This window comes from Colletes gigas, unplaced genomic scaffold (genome assembly GCF_013123115.1).
Source record: "Colletes gigas isolate AHSC1104 unplaced genomic scaffold, ASM1312311v1 Colletes_gigas_Sc00015, whole genome shotgun sequence".
Classification (NCBI taxonomy): domain Eukaryota; kingdom Metazoa; phylum Arthropoda; class Insecta; order Hymenoptera; family Colletidae; genus Colletes; species Colletes gigas.
The window spans coordinates 1,591,150-1,607,962 of record NW_025106644.1 but is presented as its reverse complement, the minus strand read 5'-3'; the positions used below and the strand labels follow the sequence as shown (position 1 = coordinate 1,607,962).

The window sequence follows — 16,813 nt, the reverse complement described above, 5'->3', positions numbered from 1 at the left end:
AAATCTTATTAAAAATTAGAAATAGTCGATAATAATATAATAATTCTTGTCTCAATCACTTGGAATCAATCTCTCGAAATTGTTAAGAATCTCATGTTCCAAAATTCTACACCAAAAATTTGCAATCGAAAGGCGTCTTTCGTAACAGTTTTGACAACCACGTTTCCGGGTTTCAGGAGAACGACGACTCCGTGGTAGTGCATCCACCAGCGGACGTCGATAAAGTTTGCCCAGAGCTGCCGCATTGTGGACTCAATTGCGACCTCGTGAAGGACGAGGGGGGATGCTCTGTGTGCGCTTGTCAGACACCACAGACCTTCGAGGAGCCCACCAACGACAGCGTCGTGATCGACGCGACCGGAAAGAAGATTTGCCCGGAGGTCAAGTGCGACTTGCACTGCGAGCGCGGTCTGGTCATGGACGAGAACGATTGCACGTTTTGCAAGTGCAGGGCGCCCAACACCAACTGTCCGCCCCTGGAGGGATGCAGAAAACGATGCACCTTTGGCTACAAAACGAACAAACGCGGCTGTTCCGTGAGTTTTATTTCCGCATTCTCTATTCCAAACAAAAGTCCCTTTTTGTAAACAATTTTTTAAACTGATTCACTGATTTTGAAATTGCTTGAAAGTTGAAAGCATAGTTCATATGTAAATTACTAGGAAGTTTCAAGAACGTAATTCGTGAAGAGCTATAGTCATCGATCTGTGTTTGTTGAGTAACTTCGTAATTGATTTGAAACTAGAAATTAGATTTTCATTGGGTTCGAGTCTATTAAATACCAAACTATCGAAAGTAAGAATTTTGTAAACGAATTGGATGATTAGTTTTCGTGTTTTAATTTCAAATTTAAATAAACAATTTATAATTTAGTTTCATCGCACACCAGTTTTATAATCGATGGGAATTGCTGAAACCTCTTTGGGAGTATAGAGTCAAAGTAGATTTCAAAATAAACATAGAAGACAACGTAAATAATAATAGTTGATATGTTCATTGGATAAGGGATGAAGAGACCTTTAAAATGAGACTTGTTTCAAGTCGATAGCTTAATTAGTTCCGGGGATATGAGGGTTCGAAGCGTTTGTTTACCTTTCGTTGTTTACGTCGCGAGGTCATTGACCTCACGCGATCGTAGTAAACGTGACGTCACTCGGTCTCGACTCACGCGCGAGAGAGAGTAAGAGGTCCTACGCGTTAGACGGAGACAGAGATAGTCGAATTAAAAAAATTACCTTATACATAAATTACGATATCTCCAAAACGGAAAGTCGAATCACCAAAATCCAAAAGGTGTTTTTAAAGAGGAAGCTTTGCCGCTGCTAATGGTGGCCCAATAATGGATGGAACTTTAATAGTTTCGAAACTGCAAGCGTGTAAATTTTGACTGTTTTTAATACGCGTTGTTAGGCTGTTCCAAGACAGTGAACACTGAATATTCTCTCTTTTCGTCTTTGCTATACATATATCTTCTATTTACATCGGAAGCTAACCGGAATTTGACTGCAAATTGCAAACAATGCCCAGCTTTTTACAAAAAAATATAAATCGTTCAGACTACATATTATTCTAAGAAAACAAACAACAAAAATAAAAGCCAATATTGGAAAATTCATTGTATTTAATTCACGCAATGTCACTAAAATATCATTATATATTAAAAATTCTAAACGAAATTTTAAAAATGATCATTTATCCAGTCGTGGTGGATTCAATGTTAATAAAAACAAATTTTACACAGAAAACAAACAATAAGAATGGAAGTGAATATTGAAAAATTCATTGTACTTAATTCACTCAATGTCGATAAAATATCGTTATACAGGGTGTCCGGACACACCACATTTTAATGGGAGTTAAAAAGTTATTCAAAAATTAAATTAAAACATTTCAAATCATTCTAAAAAAATTATTTTTAGCTAGTGGGGTCAATTACAATCATTTTTGGTTAATACACATACCCTAGAAATCCTAACCAGTTTGGAGAAAAAAATTCCTCACCGAAAATATAATTTCAAGCCAGAAATGTCACTCCAATATTTTATGCATATCTTTAAAACGTCATAACTTCTGAACGGATTGCAGGATTTTAATGTTTCAAAAAGCAAACCACGCGAATTTTGATGGAGACTATGTGAAAATTTCAAAAATATTCGAAAAGTTGTACCTTGACCCCGTAAAGTGAGAAAAACCCCATAAAAATGGTTCAATTTTCAAACAGCCATAACTTTTACAATAGTGAATATATTTCAATGAAACTCTTTTCTGAACTAGAGCTCCTAAGTACCTACAAAAAAGTATTAAACAACATTTCCGTAGCGTGTCAAACAAATTTATTAAAAATGAATAACGAATTTTTAAGAAAAATCGACAGGCTGAAATTTTTCGGCGAAAAAAAAATTTCAAACCATTCTAAAAAAATTATTTTTAGCTAGTGGGGTCAATTACAATCATTTTTAGTGAACACACATACCTTCGAAATCCTACGCAGTTTTGAGAAAAAAATTCGAGTAGGTATTTTTCGACGAAATTAAAAAATTTTGAATCGTTTTGAAAAAATTATTTTTGGTTGAGGGGGTCAATTACAATCATTTGTGGTCAATACACATACCTCCGAAATCCTACGTACATTCGAGAAAAAAATTCCTAAACGAAAATATACCTATATACCTACAAGGCGTTCGACCACACTTGGGAAAAATGTTAATGGTAGATTCTAGAGACCAAAATAAGTCGAAAATCAAGAATACTAATTTGTTGATCGAGGCTTCATTAAAAGGTTATTAATGTTTAAAGTTGCTCCTGTAGAACGGCAATCTTCGTACGCGTGACAGTGCGCCGTTCTAACTTTAAACATTAATAACTTTTTAACGAAGCCTCAATCAACAAATTAGTATCCTTGATTTTCGTCTTATTTTGGCCTCTAGAATCTCCCATTATAATTTTTCCTAGGGTTTGCACTTTAATAAAAACAGGGTTAATAAAAACAAGTTTTACTCAGTTGCTTGCACACCATCGAACTTAACTTCGCGTAAACAAAGTTTGTATCATTTTCTAGACCAAACTATTCCATCCTGTAGGCTCTAAGGAAGAAGTGGAAGGCGATTTCGAGCTAACCACGCGTTGCATCGTTTCAGGTATGTCGTTGTCGAGCCTCCTGCACCGATCACCTGAACGGAACGCATCCGGAAGGATCGACTTGGCAACCGAACGCGTGCACCACGTGCACCTGCGAGGCCGGAGGAAGACTCGGCTGCAGAGAAACCATCTGCTCGGTAGCCTGTTGCAACCCGTTGCCTCCGAAGCCAGGAACCTGTTGTCCAATCTGTCCAATTACGGTAAGTACCGGTCCAGAGGCGACGCGGTGTTCGAAAACGGCGATTTAAACCCGAAAAAGTTCGATTTTTTACCATCTCCAATATCGTTTTACTATTTTACTATTTACTTTCAGCTGTCATTAAGTTTGCAAACCCTTGAGGATCTTCGTTTGAAACATTATTTATCCCCCAGAAATTGTTTAAATAGGTTAATTTTTACTGAGAAAATCTACGTTTCTGTTCTTCTTGGAAATCTGTTTTTGGAGTTCATATTTCCCCTTCTAGGAAACAATGACATTACAATGGTTGAATTTTGTACTGTATGAATCTTGCACAGGAAGGTACTTTATTTTAGAATAAAAATGATTGATCAAAATTTATTATAATTTTGAATATAGGTAATCAGAAAGAACCAAATTTAGTATGCAGTTATCCTAAGTTTTTGGGATAGAAGTTATGAAATTGGTACGTATTAGTCAAGGTTCCAGCACGAGCTTGTAGTTTACGTTCGTTTCTTTTTAATTTTTTATACTTTTTTGATAATGTAACTTTAAAGTTAGCGAATCTTGTCCTTATCAATCCCATTTTCTGTTATTTTTTTTTAATTAAGTAATTTAATTTTCATAGGTAGATGGATAAATTTTTCAACAAAATTACAAAAATTTCAAATCGTTCTAAAAAAATTATTTTTAGTTGCGGGGGTCAATTATAATCATTTTTGGTGAATAGACATAGCCCCGAAATCCTACCCACTTTCGAGAAAAAAATTCTTTACCGAAAATATAATTCGTGGCCAGAAATGTTTCCCCAAAATTTCATGCGTATATATCTACAAGGCGTTCGGTCACACCTGGGAAAAATTTTAATGGCAGATTCTAGAGACCAAAATAAGACAAAAACCATGAATAGTAATTTGTTGATTGAGGCTTCGTTAAAAAGTTATTAATGCTTAAACTTGCGCCTGTAGAACGGCGCACTGTTACGTGTACGTTGCGCCGTTCTACAGGCGTAACTTTAAACAGTAATAACTTTTTAACGGAGTCTCAAACAACAAATTAGTATACTTGATTTTCGCCTTATTTTGGTCTCTAGAATCACCCGTCAAAATTTTTCCGAGGGTTGGCCTAACACCCTCTACACTATTCGATGAATAACAGTGGGAGTTCAAAATATCCTTTAAAAAACAAGTGTATCTATAAGAATTTAAATTTCGTGAGAATAATAAAACCAAAAATTACCAAATACATTTTTTTTATACTATTATTTCGTAACTCTTTTTATGCAAATCAAATGCGAATAAATTGAGTATTTTAAAAATGTTATAAAAGTCCCCATTTGAATTCTCAAACCTCTTTTTGACAATTTTGAATTTCTCGACAATAATAAAAACAAAAAAATACCAAATAGAACAGAAAAAAACGCGTTTTACAGTAGAAGACCCTGATATTTGAATTAAATTTTGTTTAATTCAATCATATTAACTTTCGATAAACATTTACAACCAGAATATTTACATTTAATTTTTTTATATTCTATTATTTAGTAATTTTTTTTATGCGAATAGAATCATTTGGTGATAATTAATTTGTAACAAAATTAAATATAAATTTGATGAAAGTTCCCATTTGAATTCTCAAACCTCTTTTTGACAATTTTGAATTTCTCGACAATAATAAAAACAAAAAAATACCAAATACAACATTTAAAAAACACGTTTTACAGTAGAAGACTCAAGGTGAAATATAATTTTTCGCGTCTAAATCGCCGTTATCGAAAACCATTCGACGTATTATAAATAAATAAATAAATAAATTAATTAACGTGAAAACACAAAAATTTCTCTCCTGTCCACAGGATTCGAAGGAGAACGAGACTGGCGGCCACCAAGGTAGCAGAAGCATGGGCACGGTATCGATCACGTTGATCGTCATACTATCGGTGCTCTGTTTGGCGTTGATCGTCGACATAGTCCGCAGTCGATTCCGCGGACGACTGTCGCCGTCGGAGACGTCGTTCGCGTCGTATCCGTCGCAGTACTACAAATACGTGCCCGCGTACGACACGCCGATGCATCGAAACGAGAAAATCGTACCCCTGTAAAAGACTGTAAAAAGAAACAAAAAAAAAACAAAAAACAGAGAAAACCAATTCCGAGAGAAATTACGAAAAAGTCCTGGACGGGTTCACCCCCCAGTCGCGTACCGTTGACGAAAACGAGAAAAAGAATTTAAAAAAAAAAAAAAAAGATCCGACCGCGGGGACGGAGAGAAGAGTCCCCCGATTTTTGGGACCGTCGAATCTGGGTCCCCTAATTTTCTTTTTTTGTGGATACGAGAAAAAGTAAAAAAAAAAAAATATGTCAGGCGAAACGGGCTTGAAAAATACCATGCGTAGCTTCAGTATTATTTGTAAGTAGCGAGGACGGTGTTGCGATTAAAATGGAAGAAAAGGGATGGGTGGTGAGGAAGTACCGGAAGCTCGTGACACGGCTGTCGATAACTATCTTCAGCCCCCCTAACTTAATACGATATCGTGTTGTAACCTGTAAATTATAATATAAAAGTTAGCGTAATTACCGTGGAATGGTAAACAAGTGAATATACTAATGGTAATGCTGGTAGATCCTAACTTAATCGAGAACCGTAGAAGAGAGACAGGTGTCTCGATCCGTAGTACATATTAGTTCCCTCGATCTCTGGACCATCGTTGTTGTTTCGCGTTGTGATAACGAAGCTCCGCCGTTTACTTGGACGGCACAGAGAACCACGCAATGGTTTCAATACGGTGATCATCGAAATGGCAACCATAGGGGATGAGAGCAATGTTTCTTTTATCGAGTTTATTCTCAAAATTTTTTCTGGTATTTTTTTAATCTTAATTTACAAGGAAGACAAATTTTTTGAATAATCAATCTAGTCCCCTTTACAAATTTGAGACTGGGAACCAATGGGGATGAAAATAAAAAAAATTTTTTGTTTTGTTTTTCAAAATTTTCACTGACACCTTCTTAATTTGGTACCTTTACGATCATAATTTACAAGAAAAATTTACTTCGAATTGTTTCACAAAAAGTTTTTTGTACATTCTTAATTTGGTACTTTTTTAATCTTAATTTACAAGGAAGACAACATTTTTAAATAATCAAGTTGCCCTACCTTCTTAATATTCATTTACAAGAAAGAAAAATTTTATAAATATTCAAGGTCCCTGTAAAAATTTGGGACTTACGCCTACCTTTGTTACTTTCATACCCGAGGAATCCCTAATTATTCCACAAAATTTCTACTTCCACCTTCTTAGTATTCATTTACAAGAAAAAAAATTGTTTAAATAGTCGAGGTCCCTCTAATAATTTGGGACTTACACTTACATTTATTATTTTCATCCTAGAGGAGTTCTTTACTTATTCTTCAAAATTTCTACTTCTACTTTCTTAATCTATTCCTCCTTAAATATTCTTTTACAAGAAAAAAAATTGTTTAAATAGTCAAGGTCCCTCTAATAATTTGGGACTTACACCTACCCTTATTACTTTCATCCTCGAGGGGTCTTAAATTATGCCTCAAAATTTCTATTCCTACCTTCTCAATATTCATCTACAATACACAAAATTTTTTTAAATAGCCAATGTCCTTCTAAAAATTTGGGACTTACACCTACCCTTGTTACTTTCATCCCCAAGGAGACCCTACTTATTCCTCAAAATATCTGTTCCTACCTTCATAATATTCAACTACAATACAAAAAATTTGTTTAAATAGCCAATATCCTTCTAAAAATTTGGGACTTACACCTTGTTACTTTCATCCCCGGAGGAGTCCCTACTTATTCCACAAAATGTATACTTCTACCTTTTTAATATTCATCTTCAATACAACAAAATTTGTTAAACAATGTTCCTCTAAAAATTTGGGACTTACACCTTATTACTTTCATGAGAAGTTTCCCGGGGAACTCCGTACTTATTCCACAAAATTTCTACTTCCACCTTCTTAGTATTCATTTACAAGAAAAAAAATTGTTTAAATAGTCGAGGTCCCTCTAATAATTTGGGACTTACACTTACATTTATTATTTTCATCCTAGAGGAGTTCTTTACTTATTCTTCAAAATTTCTACTTCTACTTTCTTAATCTATTCCTCCTTAAATATTCTTTTACAAGAAAAGAAATTGTTTAAATAGTCAAGGTCCCTCTAATAATTTGGGACTTACACCTACCCTTATTACTTTCATCCTCGAGGGGTCTCAAATTATGCCTCAAAATTTCTATTCCTACCTTCTCAATATTCATCTACAATACACAAAATTTTTTTAAATAGCCAATGTCCTTCTAAAAATTTGGGACTTACACCTACCCTTGTTACTTTCATCCCCAAGGAGACCCTACTTATTCCTCAAAATATCTGTTCCTACCTTCATAATATTCAACTACAATACAAAAAATTTGTTTAAATAGCCAATATCCTTCTAAAAATTTGGGACTTACACCTTGTTACTTTCATCCCCGGAGGAGTCCCTACTTATTCCACAAAATGTATACTTCTACCTTTTTAATATTCATCTTCAATACAACAAAATTTGTTAAACAATGTTCCTCTAAAAATTTGGGACTTACACCTTATTACTTTCATGAGAAGTTTCCCGGGGAACTCCGTACTTATTTCTCAAAATGTCTACTCCTACTTTCTTAATATTCATCTACAATACAACAATTTTGTTTAAATAGTCCCTCTAAAAATTTGGGACTTACGCCTTGTTATTTTCATCCCCGATGAGTCCCTACTTATTCCACAAAATTTCTACTCCATCTCAATCTGTTTCTCCTCAAATATTCATTTACAACAAAGAAAAACTTTAGAAATATTCAAGGCCCCTCTTTTAATTTGGGACTCACACCTCACTTTCATCCCCGGAGGAGTCCCTACTTCTCCCACTATTGCATTTCGACCTCGAACGATGTAGATTGCCTGTTGCAAAAGTCTCTGTGCGCTATTCAGGTTGTAAAATGGCGGCATCGAGCGGGCGCGTTAAGCGTTCTGGGAATAACGTCGACTCGGGAAGAAATATTAATTCACCGGTCGGAGGCGATACTTTGTTCTCGAAGCGGAGCGTCGTTAATCACGGCATTGCTTGCGGGAGCCCTAGTTACAGAGTACGTTCGTTCTTACGCTCCACGGGAGACCTTTTATTTCACGGCGGATTAAATCCAAGCGTCTTAATTTGTCATCGAGGACCAACCGGGTACGAACGAAAGAGATGAAAAATGCTTTTTTGCCGTGCCTCGCTCGTAAGAACAGCGTGGTAGATTTAATATTATAGGTTAGCCTCCGATAACTGTGTTACTAGACTGTTCCTATGTTTCGCCTTTCTTTAACGCGAATAGTGTATCTTCGTACCTAGCGACGTCGAGTGTGACGCGCGATATTTATACTTCTGTCGAAAAACCTGGCCGTTGTTTTGTCGTGGGAGGAAGAAAAAAAGTCCCTTATACCCTGAAAATGAGGGCTCGTTTAGGGCCGGGGAAATACAATGTCGAATATTCTTTCGTGTCTCTGGACGTTCGTAGATCTATAAATCAAACTCCTTGAGATAATTGTATTTTTTTTTTATTAGGTCGTCCCATAAATTCGTATAAAATTGATAATTTAAGAAGGAACATTTAATGAAAATTTACACACTGGCAGACCAAAAATATTTGACCCTTATTTTTTGTTTATTGTTCATGTTGGAGGGATGAAATTCGTCCTCGAAGTAGAAGCTGTTAAGTATATTTGCTCCAATTTGTTGCAAACTATTAAAAATATTAGAATACTGTAAATGGATGAAGTTTATATTTTTTCAAAAAAATATTGGACCCTTATTTTTTTTTGTCATCCAGGTTGAAGATATTACAAATTATTAAAAGATTGGAATGGTGTAAACGGATGAATATTAAATTTTTAATAACAGATTTTTTGGAAGAGGGAAATTCTTCACTGTCCGGTCTCCTAGCGCCGTATTCAAAAGCATGGTGTCGTGACTCATATAAGGGTCACAGACAGTGAACGTCTCGACGGATGAAAACATCATTTAACGTGTTCACTGTCCGGCCACTCAGCGATGTATCCGGAAGCATGGTGATGTGACCCGTATAAGGGTCACAGACAGTGAACGTCTTGACGGATGAAAAATGTTTTAAACGCGTTCACTGTCCAGCCCCTCAGCGGCGTATTCGAAAGCATGGCGTTGTGACCCACATATGAGTCATCGACAGTGAACTTGTTGACGGTTGAAAAATCGTTTAATACATTCACTCTCCGGTCACTTAACTACGTATTCAAAAGCATGGTGTTATGACCCATATACGGGTCATGGGCAGTGAACGTGCTAATTTTCGCAATTTTTTTTTTATTATATTCTTTTGCAAATATTAAACCAGTCGTCAGATATTATGTTCTGTTTGGAAGTAATAGTGTAAAAATAACTATGTTGTCGTGAGAATCGATTACAAAATAGATTTTTTGGAAAAAGGAAATAATAAAAATATTGGAATAGTGTAAACGGATGAATACTATACTTTTTTGGAAGGGGAAAATTTAAGAAACTCAAATTCTAATACAAAACACAACACAAATTTATAGGACGACATAATAAAATACTTCAATCAAGAACATACAAAATTTTTATCTGCAATGAGAGACACTATTGTTCACATTTTTTCAAACTTGAAAAAAGGAGTTTTTAAACAAAAATTTTGTCGAATTCGAGTAGCTGTGAAACATTGGAACAGCCCCAGTCCTATTTTCGTATCGAAAGATTTATAATCACGACGGTTGCATAAAGAAAACAATGCTTCGCCCTTATTTTTCTGCGCGGTGTATCGTTTTTTGGTTTCGTATTCTGCTGCTTCGACGCGGAAAAATCACGGCAAGCGGGAAAGAAAAGAGCTGACCTCTCTCGATCGGAGGCGCATCGACACCGGAAACTTTTATACGACTTTTATACGGTGCTGATTTCTCAAAGCGGAAACAACAACAACAAAAAAGTTCTATATTTTTGTACGGTTCGGTAGGCGGTTTAATTTATTGTTTAGCGCGTTTCATTCCGAGCGTCGTGTGTGTCATTTGCTTTCCAAAATTTGGAACACGCGTTTTACGTAGCAAAGATCGTGGTCTCGATGAAAGATCCAAGAACCAGAGAGAGTGTCCTGATCGTCTCCGATCCGGGTACAGTACCAGTTTCGATGCGTTCAGTTTCTCCCAGCGCACGCTTGTACATATTCGCGAATCTAATCGACACCTAAATGGCACCTGCTATCGCGTAACGAACGAAATTACAGTCGAACTTGGTTGTAACGAGCATCGAGGGACCGACAAACTTTTCCCTAATTATTATTTTATATACAGGTAATCCCCCGTGTAACACGGTTTCGTTGTGACACAATTTTAGGACCAAATTTAACGTGTTCACTGTCCGGTCTCTCAGCGGTGTATCCGGAAGCATGGTGGCGTGACCCATATACGGGTCACCGACAGTGAACGTGTTGATGGTTGAAAAATCGTTTAATACATTCACTGTCTGGTTCCTCAGCTGTGTATCCGGAAGCATGGCGGCGTGACCCATATACGGGTCACCGACAGTGAACGTGTTGATGGTTGAAAAATCGTTTAATACATTCACTGTCTGGTTCCTCAGCTGTGTATCCGGAAGCATGGCGGCGTGACCCATATACGGGTCACCGACAGTGAACGTGTTAATTTTCAAAATTTTTTTTTCATTATTTTCTTTTGCAAATATTAAACCAGTCGTCAAATTTTCTGTTCTATTTGGAAGTAATAGTGCAAAAATAGCTATATTCTCGTGAGAATCAATTACAAAATAGATTTTTTGAAAAGGGGAAATTTTAGAAGCTCTGGTAATAGATATTTGACCCTTATTTTCCTTTTATCGTTCATGTTGAAGATATTGCAAACTATTAAAAATACTGAAATGGTGTAAACGGATGAATATTATATTTTTTTGGAAGGGAAAAATTTAGAAAGCTCGAATAATGAAATTTTGAAAAAATATTTAACATCAATATATTACGCTTGATTTTAGTAAACATATTTTTGATAATTAAAATAGGAATAACACGTTCACTGTCCGGTTTCTCAGCAGCGTATTCAATAGCACGGTGATGTGCCCCATATACGGGTCATGGACAGTGAACGTGATAATGCAGCTTATTTTTGAAACCTAAATTATTAAAAAACTAAACTACCGTGTTACAGAGGGGGTACCTGTATTGATAACGAGTATAATCTACCTCCTATTATTTTGTAATTCTCAATAACTTGTTTAAAAAAATATTCAAGAGGCAAAATAACTATTGGAGGGAGAAAAATAATATAATTACATATCTATGCTTGTATAAACTACAACAGCACTTAATATTAATCGTTCAACTGGTTTCGAAAGGAGTATACAATAATATTACTCCTGTATTTAATCTTTACATATATAAGTGTAATTAACGAAAAATAATTTGTGAAATTAATTCCGCACAAAGGCTTTTTCTAGCACTGATTAATTTAACTATGAAAAGAACTATTTATTTATCTGTATTTCAAGAACCATACACAAACAAAGAAACAAGAAAACATGTATCAAAATATTATCCAATTTTTAAATTATATTTTATTTTAATCGTTACATGTGTATTAAGGGTATCTATTTTTGTTAATTTATAGTTATTTCTAACGAGTTTCCTAACACCTGTTACACAATTTATTCAATAACAGATATCGATTAATCTTTTTATTTACGAATCACAAAAATTTTCGTTCGAAAGATTTTATTTCGGCATATCTCGATAAAATTCTTGTCCTTATTAAAATTGCGATTTCGTTATATTCGTACGCGTTACAACCAAGCACGACTTTTTCTTCGATGTCGATCGGAGCGTCGCGCGTTTTACGTAAATCGTTCGTTTGCACCGCGCTTGTTTTCAGAGGCTCGATATATCGCGATGTATCGTCCAGCAGCGATAGCCCGACATTGTAATATAGCCTATCGTTAACGAACGAGAAAAGAGAAAAATGCGAGCGACGGCGAGAGACCTGAAACAAAAGGTGATAGAAGAAATTACGAAAACAAAAGCTGCAAACGGTCGAGTAAAAATAAAATAAAAGAGAGACGGCGTTACGCGCACCGACGTTCTTCCTTGCAGTCTCGTTTTCGATCGTGTGCGCGTGCGCAGACATATCCTTCGCGCCGGGGATGGGCAAAAGTTACTAGAAAAAGTTACTAGAAATTCAACCCCAACGAAAAGTTACTAGAATTCAAATTCTAATTTTTATCCAACAAATTTCGAAATATTACTTTTGTTACTATTGTTACTTTTTATAATTCAAATTCTAATTTTTATTTAACAAATAACAAATCCAAACTTCTTTATATGTTTATAATTCGAAAAAATTATTACTTTTTTAGGTTAAATTCCAACTTTAACCTAACATATAACAAATCCAAACTTTTTCATATATCTATGATTAGAAATATTATTTTTATTACTACTGTTACTTTTTATATTTCAGATTTCAATTTTTATTGAACAAACAACAAATCTACATTTCTCCATATAATATTTATAATTCGAATTCTAATTTTCAGTCAACAAATAACAAATTTAAATTTCTTTATATGTATATTTATAATTTGAAAAAATTGTTCTTTTTTATAATTCAACTTCCAATTTTTATCCAACAAATAACAAATCCAAACATGTTTATAATTAGAAAAATTCGTTACTTTTTAAAATTCAGATTCCAATTTTTATTGAATAAATAACAAATCCAAATTTCTTTATATCTATTTATATTATACATTTTTATATTTATAATTCGAAAAAAAATTTTTTTTTTGTAATTCAGCTTCCAATTTTTATTTAACAAATAACAAATCCAAACTTTTTTATATATTTATAATTCGAAAAAATTGTTACTTTTTATAATTCAAATTCAAATTTTATTAAACAAATAATAATATACCGTTAATCATACCCCATTTCTCTCAATTTCTTTCAAATATTTCTCTCCCTACCCTCAAAATAATTTCCTCATTTTTGGCGTCAAAAAAAAATTCATAAATCAAAGTAACGTTATCTGATAAAATTTCACATAAATATGAATTTTGCCCATCCCTGGTACGCGTGTCCCAGGTTTCGCGTATCGTTGTAACAACGCAGGTTAACCGATCTATCATTGAAGGTTGACTACCAACATATCCGTGCATGTAGTTAGTGGCGCGCGCGCGCGCGCACGTAGAGACTCGTCTTATCGTTCCTCCTCTCCTAAATTAACGCATACATATATATTTTTTCAATGTGACACTCTCGTCTTACTGTAATATCTTATATAACCTATCGTCTCTATCGTCTAGTAATACTAAAGTTACTCGCGTACGCGCGATCACGGTCGCGTGCGTACCTAATACAGAAATGATCGTCGATCAATATTTCGCGGGCTGTATTTCGTACGTGTACATGTACCTTGAAGACAATATGCATCGACAAAAGGGTTTCTCGAATCTTGTTACCGTGTACTCGAAGCGAACAGATGAGAATCAACGATGCGATTATATGTGTCTTGATAGAAGGAGTTCTTTGGCGTACGCTAAGAACGTTTTTAGGAATAATACGGGGATCGTTTCTTTTTTTGTCGTGCGAGATTCTCCGCTGGGAAGAGAAGAAGAGGTAATAAGGGGTACGAAACGCGCGACTTTGTCGTCTCTGGCCTCGGGAAGCAAGCCCAATCGACTCCAACGGCGATCGATCGTGGAAGTTGATTAAAAGGAATCCACTTTTTTCTCCAACAGGAAAACGTGGATCGTAGAACAGTGAGGTTGACTCTAAATTGCGTTGGGTCGCGAGTCTCTCGTCTCCAGATTTTCTAACACACGATTTTTAAACTAAAAATTTAAAAAAGTATTCAAAATTGTGAGTCAAAAGGTCTTGAGTTTTGAAAGATCTTCCGGAAAGTCTTTAATCTTGGAAGAGCGACCAATGTTGAGTTACGTATTAAAGTTAGATCTTTTCACGACGATCGAGCTTGCTTCTCGCGATCGTCGAGATCGTTCGACGCTTTCTAACGTTCCGCGTGGAGAAAGAAAAATCGTTTCATGCGTTCACTGTCTGATCTTTTAACGGCGTATCCAAAAGCATGGTGATGTGACCCGTATATGGGTCACAGACAGCGAACGTGCTGACGGTTGAAAAATGTTTTAAACGCGTTCACTGTCCAATCCTTCAGCGGCGTATTCGAAAGCATGGCGTTGTGACCCACATATGGGTCATCGACAGTGAACGTGTTGACAGTTGAAAAATCGTTTAACGCGTTCACTGTCCGGTCTATTAGCGGCATATTTAAAAGCATAGTGCTATGACCCATATACGGGTCATAGACAGTGAACGTGCTGACGGTTGAAAAATGTTTTAAACGCGTTCACTGTCCAACCCTTCAGCGGCGTATTCGAAAGCATGGCGTTGTGACCCACATATGGGTCATCGACGGTGAACGTGTTGACAGTTGTAAAATCGTTTAACGCATTCACTGTTCGGTCTCTCAGCGACGTATTCGAAAGCATGGCGTTGTGACCCACATATGGGTCACCGACAGCGAACTTGTTGACGGTTGAAAAATCGTTGAATTTTGGAGGGAAGCTCGACGGAGCCACGAGAGAAGGAACGCAGGGAACGTGCATCGCGATTACGTAATCGTCGAAGAGTCCTAGAAGAATCGCGGTAAGAAGATCGAAGGTCCGAACGATGATCGAAACGCGGCGATAAACGGGCGCAGAAAGACACCGAGAAACGAACAGTGGTCTCGTGCTTGCGCGCTCTTTGTACAGTTTCACCGTAACGAAATCATATCAGTGTAACCTAGACATATTTAATATGTGCGAACACGTATGCATATTAAAATCGTGCGTCATGTTTAAAGATAGCTCTTGTATGTTAAATAAAACGAGACTAAATAAAATTGTTAATATGTGATATTGTATATGGGAGGTAACGTTTGGATGGCCGAACAATTCAATCCTTAACGATTTCCTTCATCCATCGTTAGCTTATCGAACCAGCTACCTGAATTCTCGACTTTATTGAATTTCGATTGCACAGTTCTATTGGTATAGTTTGCATACAAAATCTGATGCCAAGGACACTTTTAAGCAATAATTACTTACTTAATCGCGAATAAATAAATGCTTCACAAAATTTATTCTTATTTCGAGTAATTGAATTCTCTGGAATGGAAGGGTGAATCATTGGAATATTAATTTGTGTACAGAGTAAATGCAAACGTATACACGATCCGCTGATTTCCATAATCTTATTTTGAACGATATCTGATAATGTCTGATAGCTTCACCATCCACCCTCATACTCGAATCGCTCCTTTAGGGAACTTAATAAACTTGATGTGTTATATACATGGTCAAACAGAAAAGTTATCGATAGATGGAGTTGCCAAAAACAAGTCTCCACGGGTAAGAATGGTCAAACAGAAAAGTTATTGACAGATGGAGTTGTCACACACAAGTCTCCATGGGTAAGAATGTAATCTACTTACCATTTACTAGTAAATGATTCACAAACAGCAGGCTTGCGAAAGGTTTTCTACACTATGAATCGGAGTGGAATATTGAAGTTAAGCATACGAGGTTATAATTAAATAAAATAGACTATGTAAAATATGCATCTTATGGAAATGTATGCCATACGAACTGAAATACCGACCTAGTAAAAACCCCATGATTCTCGAGTGACCTCTTCGTTCACAGAACGGTGGTGTTCGAAACTACAGCCAATTGAACTACTGATAACGTAAAATTAGCAACCGTAGAAAAGACTATCTTCTCTTACATGGTATACCTTGTCTATGGTAATAGAGATTTTATCTTATGGGAAATGATTTCACAGACGAGATATATGAATAGACCTTTCACCTTATGGACTTTCGCGGCCGAATCTGACTGCCATACCGACCTGAAAATTCGGAGGTGATTTCAGCGACCCCTTCTCTTGGATGGCGGTCAGTTGAGAAACTCACTGAATTAGTGTGATAGGCAGCAGCTAGTTGCATGTAAATGCATACGAGTTGAAAAGTACGAATTATTCGCCATTCCTTGACTAGTTAAAGTTGTAAATAATTTGCTAAAATCAGTCTAACCGCGGTTTTTACCTGAGGCATCCCTCGGGTTCGTAATATCACAGACGAGGTATACGAGTACACCTTTCACCTAATGTATTTTTTCGGCCCGTTTCTCTGGGGTCCCGGGACCCCATTACCATTTTCGTGTCACTCGCAACGTTATCAACAGATTTAGAAATTAACACAAGAGGAAGTGAGACAAAAAATAAGAATAACATAAATTTTATTATTTTTTAACGGAATGATAGCTGTATGGTCCAGAATTGAGCATCGATCGATTAATTTCATTGGAACAACCAATCGATCGAGATTATTTAAAGATT

At 35.9% G+C, this 16,813-nt stretch overlaps 1 protein-coding gene across 2 annotated transcripts in view; it reads left to right on the top strand.

The window, feature by feature from the left end:
• Nucleotides 1–5,495, top strand: part of LOC122400008 (cysteine-rich motor neuron 1 protein) — a 653,650-nt gene extending 648,155 nt beyond the window's left edge. For both annotated transcript variants that reach the window (XM_043401167.1, XM_043401166.1), the window contains 3 exons: nucleotides 177–536; nucleotides 3,138–3,338; nucleotides 5,172–5,495. In XM_043401167.1, coding sequence (XP_043257102.1) covers nucleotides 177–536; nucleotides 3,138–3,338; nucleotides 5,172–5,417 — 807 coding nt within the window. In that variant the 3' untranslated portion in view covers nucleotides 5,418–5,495. The remainder of the gene's footprint in view (nucleotides 1–176; nucleotides 537–3,137; nucleotides 3,339–5,171) is intronic.
• The last annotated feature ends 11,318 nt before the right edge of the window (nucleotides 5,496–16,813 follow it).